This window comes from Myiozetetes cayanensis, unplaced genomic scaffold, assembly GCF_022539395.1.
Source record: "Myiozetetes cayanensis isolate MyiCay16 unplaced genomic scaffold, myiCay2020 scf18, whole genome shotgun sequence".
NCBI classification, from domain to species: domain Eukaryota; kingdom Metazoa; phylum Chordata; class Aves; order Passeriformes; family Tyrannidae; genus Myiozetetes; species Myiozetetes cayanensis.
The window spans coordinates 10,952,480-10,972,582 of record NW_026087389.1 but is presented as its reverse complement, the minus strand read 5'-3'; the positions used below and the strand labels follow the sequence as shown (position 1 = coordinate 10,972,582).

Sequence of the window (20,103 nt, the reverse complement as noted above, 5' to 3'; positions counted from 1 at the left end):
ACTTACACCCTGCCAGATTTCAGGAAGGAGGAATCCAGGTGAAGAAGATTGTATCTGAATGGGGGAGGAAAGGAGGAGATCCATGTGAAAAGAGCAAAAGGAGATCCAGAATCAGAGGCTGAGCGTTACTGTCAAGTTGCGCTGTTGTGTGGATGACGGTATACTCGGCCAAGGGTGTATTTATAGAGGAACATAAATCATACACACATGCCCTGTTCTGAGCACTGCACACCTCCTGTATATGTATCTCTAATTAACCAGCCATGGAGAGGGAAACAGGATTGGAGCCCACAGCCCCAGCTCCGTTCGCCAACAAAGCCGTGCTCTCTGTCCTAGCGGTGCCTACATTTATCTTTCCTGCAGCAGTGTTTAAAGTGAAAAGGGAGTATCAGGAGAGTTTGATAGGATCCAATTAAATTCCAGCAGATAAAATAATGATGAATTGCAGTTGAGCCCTGGCGAGACGCGATGTACATTACTGCCGTCCCCATAGTGCGGGGAAGGAGTTGAGGTCATCAACTACAGAAAAATAGGACACAGCTGCAGCCCAAGCTCTCCTCCAGAAATGCAGCCCAGGGGGATGGTGCATGTGGGAGTGAGGTTTGTTGCACGGGAAATTTGGATGTGTGGGTTTGCTTGCAGAGGAACAGCCCCTCCACTGCCTTCTCTGGGACTGGGCTGTGCAGGTTGTGGCTGGAGTGGGATGGATGCCCTGTGGCAAGGGATATGAGGGCTTGAGGGTCACCCTGCTTCCCTTGGCCTGGGAAGGGCTAGTGCTTTGGTTAGTTTTACAGCACTTGCAGGAGCACCCTGAAGTGCATTTCAGTGTGATCTGCCCCCAGATCAGCAGCTCTGTCCCCTTCTGCAGCTCCCTGGAGGCACCTTCTCAAAGTGCTGAATCCCCCATCCCAAGGGCAGCTGGGCAACTCTCAGTGCCTGTTACTGCTAGCTGGTGGGTGGGAGAGCAGTGGGCTTGCTAGAACTGAAAATGAGACCTTCAGGGCAGGTGACACCCACAGCCCTAGCAATGTGCAAGGCTGGTGGCATCCCCTGCGTGGGGACGGGGCTGATGTGAGAATGGGAGAAGTGTATGAGGTTGTTGGTTGCTACTTGGGAAGATGCCTGAGGTAAGTTTTGGGTGAAAAGCCTTGAGAAAGGCTTAGTGAAGAGTTCTCTTTCCTGAACTGCATCTCTACAGAGGGAGACCTTGCTAGGAAGGTCGGTGGGGCTGAAGTATCCTCTGTCATCTCTTCCACATTTGCCTTGTAAGCTCTCCCAGAGAGGGATGGAGAGGCTGGCTGGGTTGGGTAAGGAGCCAGGCAGCTCATATCTCAGTTGCTGACTCACTTGATGACATCTTTTCTCCCATCTCCTTCTGTGGACTGTGCTGCATGAGAGCACTTCTCTTTTGGGTGCCATTGGTTTGCTCTCAGGGCTGTGCCTGTCATTTTCTGCTCCCAGAGCAAACATCCCTTTCCCATAACTTGTCCTTGTAGCAGCTGCCAAGCCAAATCATCCTTTGGCACAGCCAAGTGGTCTTGGGCACCTCTGTAGAGCAAAATCTGATCTGATAAGAGAAGTGCCTGGGTAAGTGCATCCCCCCACTCACACCCATCCTGCCACTTATCCCAGACTGCTGCCAGCCACTGGGATTGATTAACTGGGAAGTTAATAACAGTTAAGTATTTAATGGATGTTTAGCGCTGTGTTAGCTCGAAGCAGGGAGGAACCAGCATGATGGGACCTGCTGGCTGGCTGTGGGCTCTTGTCTGGATCCCATAGGATGGACACATTGGTAAGCAACCCTTGTCTGATCCCCACCTGCTTTCAGGTCAGGAAAATGGCTGCTGCTTTGCTTGGATGCTGCCGTCTCCCTGAGTGTGGGTGGAGAGGGCACCTTCCTGACTGCACTATGGCAAGGGCAGCTGCAAGGAGGCCTTTTGGAAACATCCTTCAAAGTAGGAGAAGCTTTGAGAATTAGAGAGGGATCTGATGGATCTCTGTGTCCCAGAAGGCTGAGCCCAGAGCCCCTGTAGCTGCAGCTCCTGTCCTTGAGCAGCCAAGTCATGACTCCAGCTCCGGCATCCTGCAGGGACCAGTAACAGCATCCAAGTCACAGACCTGCTGCTGTCTCCACAGGGCAGGTGAGAGGCTGCTGACAGACACACAGATGCTGAGAACACATTTTTCATTGATATCCACGTTCCCTTGGTGGGCCCTCGCCATGAACACCAGCTGGGGCAACAACTCCTGCCCTGCCACTTCCCTTCACACAGTCCTGCACTCACGCTGCTCGCCGCTGTCCACTCCACCTCCATTCCACAGCAAATTCAGCATCCTCAGCACGTGTCCTTTCCCAGAGGAAGACAGTCTCTTGTGCAACTGCCCTGTTGCCGTCTCGAGACTGGTGCATGAAGAGTTAATGTTCTCCCTCTCTCTCCCCCTATTCTTCTTCCTCCAACCCACCTCCCAGAAGAACTAATTTCCAAAAGCAGCCGGGGCAGAGAGATGCAAATAAGTGTTTTGGACAGCTGCAGGCTGGATGCCTTCCCGAGATGCCAGGGCCCCAAATGAGACATGTCAGAGTACAAATTGAAAATGCCAATTTCACTTACGCTGCCACGTGGCTCGTCACAGCTAAATTCTGCTCCGGCGCCGTCACCGCCCTCCCCAGCACGTGCTCCCTCCTGCTGCCAGGGAATGGTCTCTGCTCACTGCTCTGGGTCTGGCTGCTCCTCGTGGTGATCCTGTTGAGGATATCCTAGGGTGGGGATAGGATAGAGAAAGGTGAAGAGATCTGAACTCCTAGCCCAGTTCTGGCTCCATCTTCGCAGGCCTGGTGACGGGAATATTGCTGAGAGGCTCTGTTGGTAGATCGTGTGTGGTGGGGATGTGGTGAGGGCCCTCTGAGCAAACATGGCAAGAGGTGCCATGTCTGTGGTGGGGAGTGATGGGGCTCTACCTGTAGCGGGGAGATGTTGGTGGAGCTGTTGCATTTGTGGTTGGATGCGTGGCTCCTGGACAAAGGATTCACAAGCCAAAAACTATAACAGAGTACCAGGCTTGGCCTCTCATTTGCACCCTGTAGGGCTGAGGGAGGGGTGTGTTGCCATAGCCACGTCTCACATTGGGTATGTGCCCCATTTTGATGCTGTGTCTGATGCTGGACTGGTGATGCTGCCTGGCTGGGAGAGACACAACACAGAGGGGACCAGCTTTGATGGTCAGATGAGGAGGACCCAAGTGTCCATTGCTTTCCCAAACCACCTGGGCCTGCTGATTTCCTTCATGGGCTACGTCCCTGTCTCCTGTGGAGTGGAATAGTCCTGGGTCTTTGTGGGGCAGCAGCTGGGGCAATGCTGGAGGTGATGCTGAGGCCACCTCCTGCTGTACAGCATGAGGGCTGCCAAAGGTGACTTTGGGACTGGCTGGAGGTGGTGGCAGGGCTGTGTCCCGCCTGTGGCTGGGTGAACCGCTGCCAGTGCGTCCGCAGCTCCCTAACAAACTCCAGCAACCCATGAATCATTCATTTAATCTCTCCTGACACGCCTGTCATTTTCTCAGGCGAGGAGCGGGGAATCTCTTGCCGAAGGAGGTCATTAGCTGTCAGGGATGGTTCCAACTGCCTTCCTGCCTCCATATCGATTAAACCTCTCTGTCTGTGTGCAGGGGCTTTGTAGGGAATATTGATGGGGCTGCTGGGACTGGGACTCAGGTGTTGAGGCAGGGGAGAGGGGTCTGGGTTGGGAGGAGACGCTGGCCAGGCTGGAAGGAGCAATGAAGGTGGGTATGTCTGAACAGCAGAAGGGGCTGGGGCCTGAATTTGGGGTCTCCTAGAGCTAGGGGACAGGATTCCCTGGCGTCACCTCCCTCCATGGGATTTCAGGGGATCAGGGTGGTGGTGCCAGCCCTGAGATGGAGTGCATCTGATGGCTGAGTACGGTGTGGGGCTGGGAGCAGGGCAACTGCAGTTGCAGTGTGGAGGGGAGGGCTGCTCTCTTCTGAGAGGGTTGGACCTTTCTGAGGGCTGGTGTGACATCAGGATGGTCCTTGGCTCTGTCCCACCCACAGGCATGTGGCCACAGCTTTGTATAATTGTGTTATAGGTGATGGGGCTGGAGGGATCCACAAGGGACATCCTCCCTCTGGCTGTTGGGGGTGACTGAATCCACTCCTGTGATGTGCCCAGGCTGTCCTCCCTGGGCCTCATTAGTGATGACCATAATCTCAAACATCCAGCTGAGCATCCCTGGAGTGGGGAGGTCATGGGGGAGGGCTCAGGTGCCTGGTGGCGAGAGGTGTGTCTGTCCTGCAGAGTCACCATCTGTTTCCTCCTCTCCCAGCAGCAGCAGCAACTTCAGACCTTTGACTTAATGGGGTTAGAGTCTATTTAGAAACCCTCTCTTTTGCTACTTTATCTTTTTTTTGCCAGTCCAATCCACTGGTTTCATGTGCTGTGTCTGATGCTTTGACCAGTGGCTGTCAGACCTGCTTGTTCCTAGACAGCAAGTCCCAATGAGGCCCTCATCCCTCTCCTCTGGCTGATGTGAGACATTCACATAATGGGATTCTATGTTTCTCCATACCCCTCACTGGGATATTTTGCATCAACGATTAATGGGCTCTGCCTCCTTCTGTCTCCTTCTGCAGTATTTCTATGAAGGAAATGACATCAGCGACCTGCCCGTCAACTTGTCTGTGGTCTGGAACGGGAACTTTGTCATTGACAACCCTCAGAACATCCAGGGTGAGTGAGGGATGGGACCAGGGTAGGAAAACCATCTGGAGCTGCTCCAGCCTCCAACGCGCCTCTCTCCTCTGCTCCTTGCCCGGTTTGCTCCAGGGCCTTGCAGAAGGGAACAATGTTGATGGGTCTCTAAACAAAAGGCTTTTCTCCAAGAAGCTTTGGGAGAGAGCCCAAAGCTCTGCTTTGGTGTTGAGTCCAAGGTGTTGGTGCCCCCTGTCCATGGGGCTCTGTCCCCCTGCGAGTTGGTGGGAGGGGGCAAGAGCAGGTGCCCTTTTCCCTAAAACCTTTTTTCCCATGGGCTGTGGGGCCCATGCTGACCCTTGCACTCCTCCTGCTGTTACAGCCCACCTGTACAAGTGCTCAGCCCTGCGGGAGAGCTGCGGGCTGTGCCTCAAGGCTGACCCGCGCTTCGAGTGCGGCTGGTGCGTGTCAGAGAGACGCTGCTCCCTGCGGCAGCACTGCCTGGCCTACGAGAGCAGCTGGATGCACGCCAGCAGTGGCAACAGCCGCTGCACCGACCCCAAGATCACCAAGGTACGTGGGGACAGATGAGTGGAGATGCCCCAGAATGGGAGATGGAAGGTGGGCGTGGAGATGGGGATGGGATTGTCTGGTGGCACCTCACAGCTGCCAGATCTGCTCGATGTTTGTTTAGTACTTGAGTGTTTTTTGTTGCCATTTTATTTCCAAGGCTAAAATCTTCTCCCCCCCACCCCCATGCCCTGGGCTTTCTGGCTTATTTCTGAGATTCCTACCACTCCTGCACATGACTGGAGGATCTAGGAAAGAAGCAGCTCCACGTTGCTCCTCCTCATGTTACTGTGCTCGCTGGGGCCAGTAGTTCATCATCATCCCCTTTCACTGACAGCTTTTATGACCTTTGCTTAATAAGATTGTGTATATTCATGTTCACATGCCTATTGGGCTGGGATCCAGGTTCACAAGGAAGGACTGGTGGGTATTTTGGCTGGATACCTTCTGCTTACCCACAGCTGCCTGGGCCTCGGTGGTGTTAATTACTGGAGACTTAGCACAGGATCTGATCTGTTTGAGTTTCAGTGCCTTATCTGATGGAAGCTGGAAATGAGAGGCTTGGCTTTTCCCAGTGCGTGCTGCCTGCCTCTTGCACAGCACAGGCACTGCAGTGTGCTGGGTGACAGCCATGTGGGGAAAGGGGGGAACACCCCAACAGGCATGTCCCTGCCTGCAAAGAGCCCTGCCTGTGAGAAATACTGCCTGCAGAGAGCTGCTTGGGGCTGGTGGAGTGCTGGCAGGAGAAGAGATCCATTCCTAGGGAAGTGGGATTAAGCCTCAGAGTCCACATCCCTACAAGGAGGTCTGCTGTTTTGTGTGGAGCTGCAGGGCTCCCTGTCCCCATTGGCTTCCCACCATGCTCAGGCTGAACTTCCCAAATCTGGACCCCTAGGAATGGTGGGGGTGGAGACTGCAGTGGCCAGGTCATGGCCAGGGTGGCCTCATTTTAGGCTGTGTCCTGTCCTCTTTTGTGTTCTTTTGACTGGGCTGCAGGCATTCACACACACGCCACTCACAGGAGCTTCCCAGCAGCTGATGGTGTCCAGGGCTGGTAGCAGCTCTCCTGCCCTACATCATTATGAAATTTTGCAGTAATTGTAGGTGCAGCAGGAACAGAGCTGTTAGCAGGTGAGCTTGACCTTGGTGGCACTCTGTGTTAGTGCCGTGGGGATTGGCAGTCCTGTGGATGTGTGTTGGTGTGGTGCTCCTCCAGTACCCTGCCTATATCCTGCTGCTTCCCACTGCCCCAGTCCCACATCTGGGCTGTGGGCAGGCTTGGAAATGGTCCAGAGAGAAGCCTGGTGCAGAGAGGGCTGATGGGGGAAAAGAGTCTCCTACAGCAATTTCATGAGGAGCTAGAGTCTCCTTCTTGCCCAGCTCACTGGAGTGCAGGTGTGGTGATGGGTGCTAGGGCTGCCTGGGAGATGGTCATGATCCTTCACCCTTGGAGTGAAGAATCACTTACCCATTGCTCAGTGGTGGGGACAAGCTCCTTCCAAACCTCTGCGGTGTCTTGCCTGGTGCTCTTTGTGACCCTCAGGGTGATATCCTGTCCTTTGGGAAGGGGGAATCTCTTGGCCTCAGCACCTCCTGGCCCTTCTGTGGCTGCCGGAGCTGGGAGCAAGTCAACTGCTTGTACCCATTGGAGCCATTCGCTTGTTGATGTAAAAGGACCCTCTGAAACCAATTAGGAGAAAAGCAGCAGTGTTTGTTGGGGCCAGGGGTCCAGAGGTTGGAGGGGGAAAAGGGGAGGCTCCAGCAGCCCCTGCTGTCCTTGTCAGCTCCCTTCCTCCTGCACACCTTGTTTGGCAGTGACCTCCCTGTGCTGGGCGGCCAGCGATGTCATTTCATTCCCAGGCTCATTCCTCCCCGAACGTGTGGCCCTTGTCAGCTTTGCTGCGGAGGAGGAGGAATCGAACACGCTGGAGCAGCTTTTAACACTCATTTAGAAACACCAAACAAACAACCGCTGCTTGCCAGCCACCCTGGCGGAGCTTGATTTAAGGGGAAGACCCAACCTGATGCTGGCTGCAGCTGCCAGAACGAGCTCCAATCCTGTACTTGGGCAGGGGCTGAACAGGGTTTGGGCAAACAGTGGTTCCCCACAGCCCTGGAGGGTTTTGTTGCTGTGTAAATGGTAAGCTGTAGTTGCCTTGGCAGGAGCCAGGGCCCAGGTATCAGGCCCAGCTCTCTCCCCCTTGTTTGGGGGGCTGCCCCTGTTCAAGTTTGTGTGTGCTGAAGGTGACCAGCCCAGTGTGCATCCAGAGGGCAGTGGTTAACCCCAGCAGCGATGGCTGCAGTGGGGCTGTGCAGAAACAGCCCCTGGCTCCATGTGGTCCATCAGGGCCAGGGACGTGGACTGTGTCTGCTGCTGCATGTGTCCCACCCCCAGCTCATCCTCCTTTCCTCCCACGGAGGTGATGTCCGGGAGTGAGCCCTGCACAAGTAGTAGGAGGAGGCAAAAGAGGAGGAGGCTCCAGCTGGCTCAGGCCCCAGGGTTACAGCTGCCCAGATTTGCCAGGAATGCAAAGAGCTTGCACGTGCTTGGTTGTGGCCTGAGCCTGTCCAAGAGCTGGGCTTAGTGCAGGCAGAGGTGCCTCCTGGTGCTAGAGGGGATCTCAACCAGTGCTGCAAGAGCATGAACAGAGGAGGACATCACATGCACCAGAGTGGTCTCTTTCCCTGGGCTAAGATGTGCTTTCTTCCTGGACTGACCCAGGCCACATTCCTCTCTCCTTGTCCTGCTACCTGCAGCTGCTTTTTGCCCTGCTCTGTTTTGGTGTCACTGGGGTCCAGCCCTGTCCCCAATCCCACTTGGGGCATGCAGCCCTGCCGTTCATCCCAGTTAGCGCTGCAGGTGGGCACTGGACCTCGGGGCCAGTGATGACTGATGTAAAACTATCTGTAATTGCCTGGTTGGAGGCAGCAATGGGCCCACACCTCTGTTCATCCGTCATTCTGCCACCATCTGTCAGGCCACACCTGTCTGCTTTATTGGGCATCATCCTGGTAAATGAGGCGCAGCGCTGGGGTCCCCTCCCTTCCCAGCCAGCTGGCCTTGGCACAGGGTTTACTGGCAGAGAGAAACCCTCTTCGCCTCTGCCTGCCATTTGCCCCCTGCAGGAACCTGATCGAGGTGCTTTCTCCTTTGAGGTCATCTTGTATGTGGGAACCTCATCCCTGGGTACCTGGGACCTGGCAAAAAGCCAGGCACACCCAGGTGCTTCCTTGCCAGCTCAGCTGGAACCGTGGATGATGCTAGCCTGTCTCCTTCCCATTCCTGTCCTTGTCACCTGTGAGAAAGCTCTGTCTGCAGTGGGGTGTCCAAATCCCAGCCCTCTGCTTGGACACATCTGGTATCTCCTGGCTTGTTCCTGGAGGGATTTGTGGATGCAGCTGTCACTGGGGAGGTCTTTCCTGCTCTGTGGGCAACTTACAGACACGCTGGCATTTATCATCACCCATCTGCTCCTTGCTGCTCATAGGGGAGTAACAAACACCCTGCGGCTGCCTGGACTGCAGCCTGCCTGAGTGAGGTGTCCCTGTGGCTCTTCACCCTTGTGACAGGCTATGCTCTCTCCTAGTTGTTCCCTGAGACTGGCCCCAGGCAAGGAGGGACCCGTCTGACCATCACTGGTGAGAATCTGGGCCTGAAGTTTGAAGATGTTCGCTGGGGTGTTCGAGTGGGCAAAGTGATGTGCATCCCCATCGAGAGCGAGTACATCAGCGCTGAGCAGTAAGTGCCTGGTGAGGGGCAGGTGTGCTCCGAATCACCTTGGTGTGTCAGGGACAGGGGTGCTGGTGTTCAAATGCTGCCTGTGGCTGCAAAAGACCTGAAACTGACTGGGCTGAACTGGGAGAAAAGTACCTGCTGGTTATGGTTGCTCTGGGAGGAGCCCAGAGGCTCTGGGGAAGCTCCCTCCTGGGCCAGAAGTGACAACTGCCACCACCTTGATTTCTCATGAATCTGCTGGCACCTGAGACCTTTGCTTGGCACAGGGAGCATTTCGGTGCCAGGACACTGAGAGCTTCTTCCCCTCATCCTTTAGGATCGTGTGTGAAATCGGAGATGCCAGCTCGAGCAAGGTGCATGAGGCACGGGTGGAAGTGTGCATCCGTGACTGCCTGCCCAACTACCGGGCCACATCCCCCAAGAGCTTCACCTTTGTGGTAAGCCCTGTGCTGGGGTACAGGTCTGGCACCACAGGGGGGAGGTGATGCTGGGTGGTTTTGGGTGGTTTTCTGTGTGAGTTGGAAAATTTACCATTGTTTTCCTGGGGGGCAGGTGGGGCTGCTCTGGTCAGGCATTGAGTCATGCTGGTTGAATTTCTCTGAGTCTGCAACTGCTCTGCCTCCCCACTGTCCTGCTGGTACTGCCAGCCACTGTCCCACAGGTCCCTCTTCTCTGTGCTCCTGTCACCCAGTTGAGGCTGCCTGGGGATGTGGGTTTCAGTTCCCAGCCTGTCTGACTTCAGGGATGCTCTTTTCCTTTGACAGACACCCACTTTCTCCCGTGTGGTCCCAGCCCGGGGTCCTCTCTCTGGCGGCACCTGGATCGCCATCGAAGGCAGCCACCTCAATGCTGGCAGCAACGTCTCTGTGACCATCGGGGGACAGCCCTGTGCTTTTTCAGGGTGAGGGGCACAGAGGGTGGTGGAGGATGGGCTACAGGCACCTTCAAAGGCAGTGGGACCCCCTGACAGAGCAGCAGCCTGTGCTGGGAAACCAGGAGGGACCCTGGGAGCCAAACCCCCTGGGTGGCCAAAGGTGTCTCCTCTTGAAACCTCTGTGTGTCAGAGGCTGCAGGAAGAACCCTAAGAACAGGGATTTTTCTCTAAAAGCACAAAGCCCTGAGGCATGAAGTGGATAATTTTTAGATTAGGGATGATAATGGAGCGGCTCTTTAAATATTTTCCTGCGGTAATTACTGGTTATCAGCCCTAATCGCTGCTGTTTGCAGCAGCCGCACGATGGGAATGCTCAGGAGCTGCTCAGCCTTTCTCGGCTGCCTTTTGTTTCCTTTCTTGGGTTTCTTTTTTCCACTTTTGCTCCTTTCTTTCTTCACCCCCAGCTGTTTCAGAAGGGGAGAGGTGCTGGGGCAGGGGGCTCCCAGGCAGCACTGGTCCCCTGGCTGCCCTCACTCCCCTCCTGCCCGGGCACTGACAGCTTGTGTGTTTCTGCTCTAGGAGAAGTGCCCGTGAGATCCGGTGCAGGACCCCCCCTGGGCACACCCCCGGCGGCTCTCCCATCCTCATCAACATCAACCGGGCAGAGCTGAGCAACCCGGAGGTGAAGTACAACTACACAGAGGACCCCACCATCCAAAAGATCGATCCCGAATGGAGCATCAACAGGTGAATCTTGAGGATCTTGAGAGATGCAGAGGGGACTGTTGTCCACACGGATTCCCCACTCCTAATGGGTACATCTCAGTGCTGCTGAGATAACTGGCAGGCTGCGCTCCAGAGACATGGCAAGAGGAGTGTGAGCAATGGCTTGGCACCAGGGCCCTGCTAACTCCTGGCCTGCAGTGCTCAGCCTGGCAGGGGGCAAAAGCGGAGAGTGCTTTGGATCTGCTTAATTTCAGCTTGACATTTGGCGACGGCAAATAAAATTAAAATATTTCCCATTGGGGGACTTTTTGAAATGTTTACATATTTTTCTAAAAGGTTTGAATTGGCTGGAGAGGAGGCAAAGGAATCCATTAAGAACTAGTGCCAAGGGAAACCTTCCCTAGGCTGTTGAAGAGCAGCGAGCTCCCCATGGGAGTGGTCGAGCTCTCTGGGACCACAGGGCTTTTAACACCAAGCCATAGAGAAAAACTGGCAGTGTTCAGCCTGTCCTGTCACCCACTGCATGAATGATGCAGAAAGGGGTGGCAGAGAGGAACCCCTTGGGATGCCTTCCCATTGCAGATGCTTAGTTGCCTTTAGCTTAGGAGCTGTCTTCAGATCTCAAACGTGGACACAGGATGGGATATTAGTGTTAATTATCAAGTTTTATATCTCTATTTGACCTCTGGGTCAGCTGAGATGATTGGCATTGGTGTGTGCCAGATCCTGCCAGTCATGGTGATGTGTGGGTGGGATAAGAGATTCCTGAGGCATTGTGGTTCATCCAGGCTGGGGCAGATGGGCATCTGGCTGGAGAGAATGGGTGCTTTCTTCCTAGAATTGGGGACCTAGTGTCAAGCTGCCTTTTCTAACCCATGTTCTCCATGTCTCTAGCGGTGGGACGCTGCTGACCGTGACTGGCACCAACCTGGCCACCATCAAAGAGCCCAGGATCCGGGCCAAGTACTGCAGCTCTGAAAGGGAGAATGTAAGTGGTGCTGGCTGGGGCTGGGGCTGGGGGCAGTGCACAACGAGGAGGAATGCCATCCCTATGCAACACAGGGCAGAAAGTGCTTCCCTTGCCCATCAGGTGTGATGGTGGGGAAAGGCTGAGATCCAGGGGCTGCTTCCCAAAGCGGGGCACTGATCTCTCTGCAAAACCTCCAGCCGGGTGCTGTCAGGAGAGGGCTAGATCTGAGTGTTCAAAACTGATGGGAGGTTTGTGGGATATCTGCAGGATATTTACAGAAAGAGCCTGACCCCAGCAACCTCTCGTCTCCCATCCCTTGCACATCCATTGCAGACAGGAGTCTGTCTCTGCCCTGGGGTGGGATGTAATGCCTGTTGATAGAACAGAACAGGAGATTCCAAATCTAAACCCTGTATCCAGAGATATTGATTTTAGGAGATCCTTGTGGGGTTTGATCCTGACCTCTCTGTTGGGAGCTGGGTGTGACCTTGGTCTGTGCCTCCTGCAGAACTGCACGGTCTACAATGACACCACCATGGTGTGCTATGCACCCTCCATTGACAACCCTGTGCGGAGCCCTCCAGAGCTCGGCGACCGCCCAGATGAGATCGGCTTCGTCATGGATAATGTCCAGGCCCTGCTGATCATCAACACCACCAATTTTGTCTACTACCCAGACCCTGTCTTTGAGCCACTCAGCCCCACAGGGATGCTGGAGCTGAAGCCCAGCTCTCCCCTCATCCTCAAGGTAAGGCAGACTGCGCCTGAGGGCAGAGGAAGGGATGTGTTCATCTGTGGAGGTGGCATTTTGTCTCTCCTGGAGCTAAATCCTGCACTGTGAGAGTGTGCATTTGCCTTAAGTTGAGGGTTTTTTTAACATTCCTCTTTGCATGAGAATTGACAATGTCATTCCCTGTTCCCTCAAAGGGCAGGAACCTGCTCCCACCAGGTGCTGGTAACTCCCGCCTCAACTACACGGTGCTGATTGGAGACACTCCCTGCACCCTGACTGTCTCTGAGACCCAGCTCCTCTGCGAGTCCCCCAATCTCACTGGCCAGCACAAAGTCACGGTAAGTGCTGACATCAGTGCCTTTGCTCCTCAGGTCCAGTGTGTCAAAGAGGTTCAGTCCTTATCCTGACACTGGCCCTGCTGTGTGTTTGTCCTTGGATAAGGACTGGATAGTCTGTGCACGTGCAGGAGCATCTTCAGGAGCCAACTTCCTGCTCCCTGGGCATCCCTCTTTCTGATTATGTGTTTGGTAGGACAAAATACTTTGTCTGCTCCCCAGCACACTCAGCTGGGTGTTCTTGTGTCCTGTATGGCCCTGCCAACAACCTACCTTCCCTGCTGGGTGCAAGGCAGGGGGGGTTCCCACCTCTTCCCCCCAGTGTTGGCACATGCTGTAAGACCGGCTGCTTTGTTTGTGGGGTTGTAGCTCAGCAGTGCTCATGCTCCAGGACTCTACCACGTTGAAAGGGACCCAGCACGGTCCCCACCAGGCTCCCCATCCGTGGGGGAACTTGCTTCACATCCCATCTGTTACTGTAATGTTGTCTGAATGAGACATCAAACTCTCTGCCTGCTCCGTGTGCACTGGCAGCGTGTGTCCTGCGTACCATTAAAGCACGTTGTGCTGCTCCAGACCAGCTCCTGCCCTCCCCTCATTTTGCGACATCCTTTGTGCCATGGGCTGGGAGTCACGCCCCAGTTTCCAGCATGGTGCGCAGAAGCAGGGAGGGCTGCCCTGGGTGCATATCCCCTGACACCAGGTCCATTTTTTTCTCCCACCATGGTGCAGATCAAGGCTGGAGGGTTCGAGTTCTCCCCTGGGACGCTGCAGATTTACTCAGACAGCCTGCTGACCCTGCCTGCCATCATCGGGATCGGCGGCGGGGGCGGGCTGCTCCTCCTCATCATCATCATCGTCCTCATCGCCTACAAGCGCAAGTCCCGGGATGCTGACCGGACCCTGAAACGCCTCCAGCTGCAGATGGACAACCTGGAGTCCCGAGTGGCCCTGGAGTGCAAAGAGGGTGAGGGATCCTTGTGCCATCAGTGTGGGGGTCTTTTAGGGTTTCTTACCACTACGAGGCTCCTGCCTGCTAGAGAGGGAATGGGAATGGGCAAAGCTGCTTTGTCAGTGGAAGCAAACTCATTTTGGGTGGGATTTGGGGATTTTTCCAGTTAAGAAATTCTTCTCCATTTCTCCAAATGGGATAAAAGAGAGCAAGGAGGGTACCAAAGGCTTCCTGTGAGTGTGTAGTCAGTCTCTCATTATGTGACAGACGGATGCTGTGAAATTGGACAGAATTCCTTGTATGATCCTGCTGATAAAACCTAATTGCCCATTATCCCCCTGAGCTGGCTCCAGAGGCCTTGACCCTGCCAGCCACAGCCACAACCAGCACTGCAAATGGAGCAGGCACCGAAAACAAGATAATAAAAAGGGGAAAGAAAGACAACCCCTTTGCTCCCCCAAATCCCCAACCCTCCACATGCCTGCGGATGGCACTGGTGACAGGGAGAGGGGAGGGAGCTGGTGGAGGGGATGGTGTCTTGTCTTCCACAGCTGGCAGATAAAAGGATCTGCTTTTAATTAAAAGGCACAATCTCTTCCCTGCCTTTTCTCTTTTCTAGTCCCGCTAGTTACAGATAAGATAGCATGCCTTTCAAGCTGACGGTTTGTTTTTTCTCATCAGGCTGACGAGCCTGCAGTCCTCTGCCTGGCTTTCAGCTCCCTTTAAAGTGCTGTTAATTTGATTTTTCTGAGGGTTTTCTCCCCCCCACCACAACCCCCTTCCCTGGTGCATCTACAGGGCTCTTCTCCCGTCAGCTTTTCCCTGTAGGTGCAATTAAAGGTTCAGGACCCTCCTGGATCATGTTCCCCTGGGAGTCACAACTGACTCTGCTCAGATTGGGAGGTGCTGGGGTGGGTGTGTTCAAGTTCTTCTCTCAAGTCGTATTTAGGTCAAAAAGAAATGAGGACATTCTTGTGGTTTAGGCTAACGTTTTCCCTCAGAAGCTCTGGTTTTGTTCAAGTCTTGCTGTTCCCCACTGCCCCCAGCATCCCTGGGAGGCTGCAAGTGTTGAGCAGGGGGGATTTGAGCCCCCTGGGACCTGGCAATTCTGTTCCTAAATCTGCCACTTGATTTATTCTGGGAATGTCATCCCCACACTCTGCAGCTCAGTTTCTCCATCTGTGAGATGGGGACAGCAATCACAGCCTGCCAAGAGGAGGGATGCTGAGCATATTCATGCCTTGAGGGGGTCCACCCATGGGGTGCTGGGGGTGCAGCAGTGGGCTGAGTGCCAGTACTGTGTGCTGGGTCTCCAAGATGTGTTGTTTAATTCTACTTTTCCCACCCCAGCCTTTGCTGAGCTGCAGACTGACATCAACGAGCTCACTAACGACCTGGACGGGGCTGGCATCCCCTTTCTGGATTACCGTACCTACGCCATGCGAGTTCTCTTCCCGGGGATAGAAGACCACCCTGTGCTGAAGGAGATGGAGGTGTGGGTCTATCTGTTTGTCTGTGCAGTGTTTCACACTGGGGATGAGTCCCTGTGCCCCAGGCACGGGGCTGGAGAGATGCTTTGGTTGGATGCTGGCCCGGCGTGGTGCAGCAAAGAGCATCTCGCCGCGTGGCAGCCAGCGTGGATATGGACCGGCTGCCAAATGGTTACTGTGCTCTCTGACATTAATATCAATATTTATATTAATATCATTGCTGCTGTCATTTTCTACAGCACTTGCTTTATTCAATTGGGTTTGTTTGATGCCTGACCGGTCACTCGTTTTTAGCAGGCTTGTCTGACGTCGCCTGCTTGCTTGGCTCCATTTCTCCACGCAGAACCCATCCTTGGCGTCCTTCCCCTGCTCCCCAAACCAGCTCCTTCTCCTCTCCCAGCCTCCTCACCTCTGTATAATTTAGTGCATGCAATTGCACAGCAATTGGCTTCTCATGTGCTGGGCTGCTGAGACCGCTCTTGATTAGAGAAGGGAGGGGGGTGACCTCCGCTTCCCCTCACTGCTGACCCAGCACAGTAATTAATGTCGACGTGGGCTTCACAATGTATTTAGGAGAAGTAATTGGCCCTGGTGCAAGATGCACGGTCACTAATTACAACACAACAAGCTCTTACCAACTGCAAGCGCACGTGCTGGCGTTGTGCGCCAGCATGGCTACAGCACGGGCCCTGGCCCTCTGCCTGCTCTCTTTCCCTGGTTCCTAATCTCAGCTCTGGAGGGTGGTGGGGACCCTGTTTCCATGGATTTCCCCTTGCAGCTCAGGTTTCCGGATGCTCAGAGCCTAAGCAGGCATGATCATAGGCTTCCCTGGGGCACAGCCCTTCCTGTCTGTGCAGATGCCTGGTTCTCCCCTCACCTCTGCTCTTAGAGATTTTCCCTAAAGAGGGAGGGTGTAAAGGGTATCAAAAAGGGTATCAGAGGATGAATTTTGCGTTGGCTCTGACAGGCTGGGTGGGAGTTTGTCCACTTCCAGCTCCTAATTCAAAACATCCTGCTTGAGAGAGCCTGCTAGCTCAGCCTGGCCTGGGAAGCAAGGGGTTAAAGTTGCAAAGGAAAAAAAAAATCCCCCAAAGAGATTAAATAAAGCAACTACAGTTGTGTAAGCTTCATATAATTTAATCAGGTTTGCTTTTATTTGTCTCTTTACTCAGAGTGTAACATTAGCTATTGCAAGTGACGGGAAGGAAACAGTGCTTGCTCATGCACACACTAATCCGCAGTGAGCACCAGGTTGTCGGTACCAGCTCCCTTCCTCTGCAGGGTTTGGGGGGAAGCTTGTTGCTTTGTGAGAATTTAAGCCTGATTAAATATTTAATTCAGTATTGTTCATTTTTTTCTGCTAATGATCAGCAAGTTAAACACAGGGGCTTAGGGAGGCGACGGCAGGGGGGCCTCAGACATTGCTGTGCTGCTTTTGATGGAGTTTTCATGTCCTCTCATGAGATGGTCACTGTTGGGCAGGACCTGTTTCCTGTCTTGCTGAAGTCCTGCTGCTTTGCAGCCTGTGGTCTGCTTTGACTGGTCTTGGCTGCAAAAGCACCAGCAGTGCACAGGGGTGGGAATGCAGCATGTCTCCTGCTGCCCCAGTTTCACTGGTGGGTCTGGTAGGTCTGCAGTACAGCTAGTGCACTCCAACCAGCTCTCAGGTCTTACCATGCTGAGAAATCAACTTAAATCTCTGTGTCCCCACAGGGAGCAGCTCATGCTGCTGGATCTCAGGCATCTGCTGAGTTACCAGAATCATTACATCAAGGTCCCTGTGTGTCTGGAGGGAGAAACTCCAGGAAAATATAACTTAAAGCATTTCCATTCCTAGCAGGACATCATTCTCAGGCCTATATTAGGGGAAATTGAGCCATGTGGTGCCCACTAGAGGAGCCCCAAGGATGGGAGCAGAGGGGGTTTCTCACTCTCCATTGCTATTCTGGGATGTTCTAAGGCAGGTGCTCCCTCTCACCTGGGTAGTGAGGGTGACAGTGTCACCTGGGGACCCATATCACAGAGTTGGCAAGGACTTGGTGGAAAACAGAGTTTTTGTCCAGTGGGAAAGAGTATTTTGGAGAGGGAAATTACAACTGTGAGGAATCTTACTGAGCTAAAAAGTGCCAATCCAAAGTTTTGACTGAAGTGAAATGATTTGATGTGTCAAAACGCTGTTCTTCATTTTGAGTTGGTATTTTGAAATGAAAAATGTTGTTTTCTCTCCAAATACCTACATGAAATGAATTTTTGTGCTTATTCTCCCCATCAGAAAGACAAGGGAGGGAATAGTTTTAACCACAGCTTTTGTTCAGAGGAAATCTTTTCTAACAGGCAGACAGAGTGTTGTGGAAATGTTCATTTCTGGTAAAGAGTGTGGTCAGGGCTGACCAGACCTGGGCTGTTGATGGCACTGTGTAGATGAAAGCATCCCAGCCCAATCCCTGCTGGGTCCTACATGGCCAAGTACGGCCAGAAATACACCTTCAAATGTCACAGTCGTGCCTGTCTCTCAGCTTTGCTCTATCCTTTCAGGTCCAGGCAAATGTGGAGAAGTCCTTGACCCTCTTTGGTCAACTGCTGAACAAGAAGCACTTCTTGTTGACCTTCATCCGCACTCTGGAGGCTCAGCGGAGCTTCTCCATGCGGGACCGCGGCAATGTGGCCTCCCTCATCATGACAGCACTGCAGGGCGAGATGGAGTATGCCACAGGCGTGCTGAAGCAGCTCCTCTCTGACCTTATCGAGAAGAACCTGGAGAGTAAGAACCACCCCAAGCTGCTCTTGCGGAGGTGAGTAACCAACTGAGAGTCAGGAGCTGTGGGACAGGGCCCAGGCTCTTCTGAGCGTGGTGACGCGAGCTGGTGTCCTTTGGGAATGCCGTCAGTGATGGCTTTGGTGTTGGCTGTGGCAGTGTGAGCACTGGTTCTGTGGTCAGGCATTTCCTTACCTGTTTGCATGCAAGTATGAGAGCGATGTGAGACCACCTGGCCCCAGCCAACTCAGGAGTCACCCGTGGGATGTTCTCACTCTAGTTTGGCCCATGTGGGCTTATGCTGCCTGGGTAGGAGGGAGCAGGGTGCTCAGCCGCTGCCAGCTGTGCAGGCTGGTGCAGGGAGGGTATTCACTGGTGTCAGGCACTGTGGCATGCAAGGATGCCCTCATCTGCCTTCCCTTCTCCGGGTGACCAGGTGGTCCCCCACACCTCTCAGCATGTGGAGTGGCTCTTGCCTTGCCTGGCAGCTGCATGGGTGCTTTTGTGGGCTGGCAGCAGGCAGGAGTTCTCCTTTCCCTGCTTTCTCCTCAGGGCTTGTCCCTCTTGCCAGTCACATGGGGGTTTTCCTAGGAAAGCCAAGTGGATTTTTGGAAGCTGGGAGCCTCAACGGGGCTGGGGGGAGTGTGAGCAGGAGGCAGCTTGCCAAGCCCTGCTGCGAGTCTGCCTGGCCCATCAATATTTAACGATAGCTCTGAGCTCTCCTTCATCATGGGCTGATGAATATTGAAAGATACACCAAGTCCTGAACAAAAACTATTAATAAGCTCCACTGGTTCAGCTCGAGGCCCTCTGTGCCATCTTCTCTCTTCACACGCCATGCTGTGCCTCCCCATCTCTACCTCCTCCAGCCCAGTGCCACCAGCCTCCAGCAGAGAGATGCAGGGATGGCCGAGCGGCACAGGGCTGGCATGTCACCAGGAAGGTGACAAGGAAACCAGAGCATCTTTCAAACATCAGCTGATGTTTGTGGCATGGCCAGATTGGACAAAGCCTGTGATGTTTTGTGTGCTTGACCGTGGGGAAACACCTGGAGAAGACCCAGGTGTGAGCTGGTCCCACTTACATCCGTGTTGCTGGTCTTTGAGGCATATTGCTTTCTTTCTCTCTCTGCTTCATGTATTGTGTTACAAAGGTGCCCTTAATTTTTCAAAGCATCTCATTAGCAGTGTGTCAGAGGGGTGTGTGGTGTAGACCTATGGCTGACTGGGAGTCGAGTGGGTCTTGGAGATGCCAACTGCTGTTCCCCATCCCTGTTCTCTGAGTGCATCCTTAGGCTCTTCCCTTCTGATTCTCCCTCCATGACACCAGGTTTCCCTGAAATATTAAAACGCATTTCCAGCTCCTGAAGTAAATCAATAAAATATAAATAAAAGGCAGTATGAGGAGGCCAGCACAGCAGTGGCTGATCCGTAGCGGCAGAACAGGGGCAGAGCCCAGCCTGTGCCAGTGTAGTGAGAGCTGGACTGTTGGTCCTCAGCCCCAGCACTTGAGGGCCCATTGCAGTTACGACTGGGATGAGGTCCCCTGGCAGGTGTCTTGCTTGCACCTCCCTGAGTGATATTTGACAAAGAGCCACTGTTCTTCCTGAAGCCGTGGCGTGGCATAAGCGGTGCCGAGGGCTGGGCTTCTCTATGCAGTTGATTAGCCCTGCTGTTGGGTGTGAGAGTGTGCTTACCGCCCAGGGCAACTGGATTAACATTGATCTGACTGGGGAGAGCTGTTATTTATTTTGTTGTTGGATAATCCCCCCCTTGCTGTGGCATCTGGCTCTATTACGGATAAAGACAAACATCCACCGGGGCTCGAGTGGTGGCACTTCAGATGAGCATTACAGGCTTGTCAGCAAAGGACCTGGTCTAGGGCTGGGGAGAGTGTCTGCTGAATAGCTGCAGTCCACCCCTCCCTTGGCTTTCTCCCCATGTCTCTTTCCTTCTCCTTTTTTTTGTTCCCCATGATGGATTAATCTTTCTCGTTGGGGGCAGGAAGTCTTCCCTTCCCTGGAGGCTTGGGTGATGCTGTCCCCATATGATTTAAGGAGGGCTGTGCTGTTCTGGGGGCAGAGGGGGGCAAAAAGGGCTAAACCCCATTAGCACAAGAGAAGGGGCCATATGACCCTGAGTCAGCTTGAATAAACTCTGGGAAAGTGGATTTCCTAGCCCAGCCATCTGCTCCTGGACCATCTGTTGGGCATGGCATTGCCATTGGGCAGTGTGTGGCATTGGGCAGTGGGACT

The 20,103-nt window shown here is 53.8% G+C and overlaps 1 protein-coding gene across 2 annotated transcripts in view; it reads left to right on the top strand.

The window, feature by feature from the left end:
• Positions 1 to 20,103, top strand: part of PLXNA1 (plexin A1) — a 116,711-nt gene that overhangs the window by 74,472 nt on the left and 22,136 nt on the right. For both annotated transcript variants that reach the window (XM_050312783.1, XM_050312782.1), the window contains exons 11-22: positions 4,651 to 4,747; positions 5,091 to 5,281; positions 8,866 to 9,017; positions 9,331 to 9,451; positions 9,779 to 9,915; positions 10,468 to 10,635; positions 11,509 to 11,602; positions 12,093 to 12,332; positions 12,512 to 12,655; positions 13,385 to 13,619; positions 14,955 to 15,097; positions 17,630 to 17,886. In XM_050312783.1, the coding sequence (XP_050168740.1) occupies positions 4,651 to 4,747; positions 5,091 to 5,281; positions 8,866 to 9,017; positions 9,331 to 9,451; positions 9,779 to 9,915; positions 10,468 to 10,635; positions 11,509 to 11,602; positions 12,093 to 12,332; positions 12,512 to 12,655; positions 13,385 to 13,619; positions 14,955 to 15,097; positions 17,630 to 17,886 (1,979 nt within the window). The remainder of the gene's footprint in view (positions 1 to 4,650; positions 4,748 to 5,090; positions 5,282 to 8,865; positions 9,018 to 9,330; positions 9,452 to 9,778; positions 9,916 to 10,467; positions 10,636 to 11,508; positions 11,603 to 12,092; positions 12,333 to 12,511; positions 12,656 to 13,384; positions 13,620 to 14,954; positions 15,098 to 17,629; positions 17,887 to 20,103) is intronic.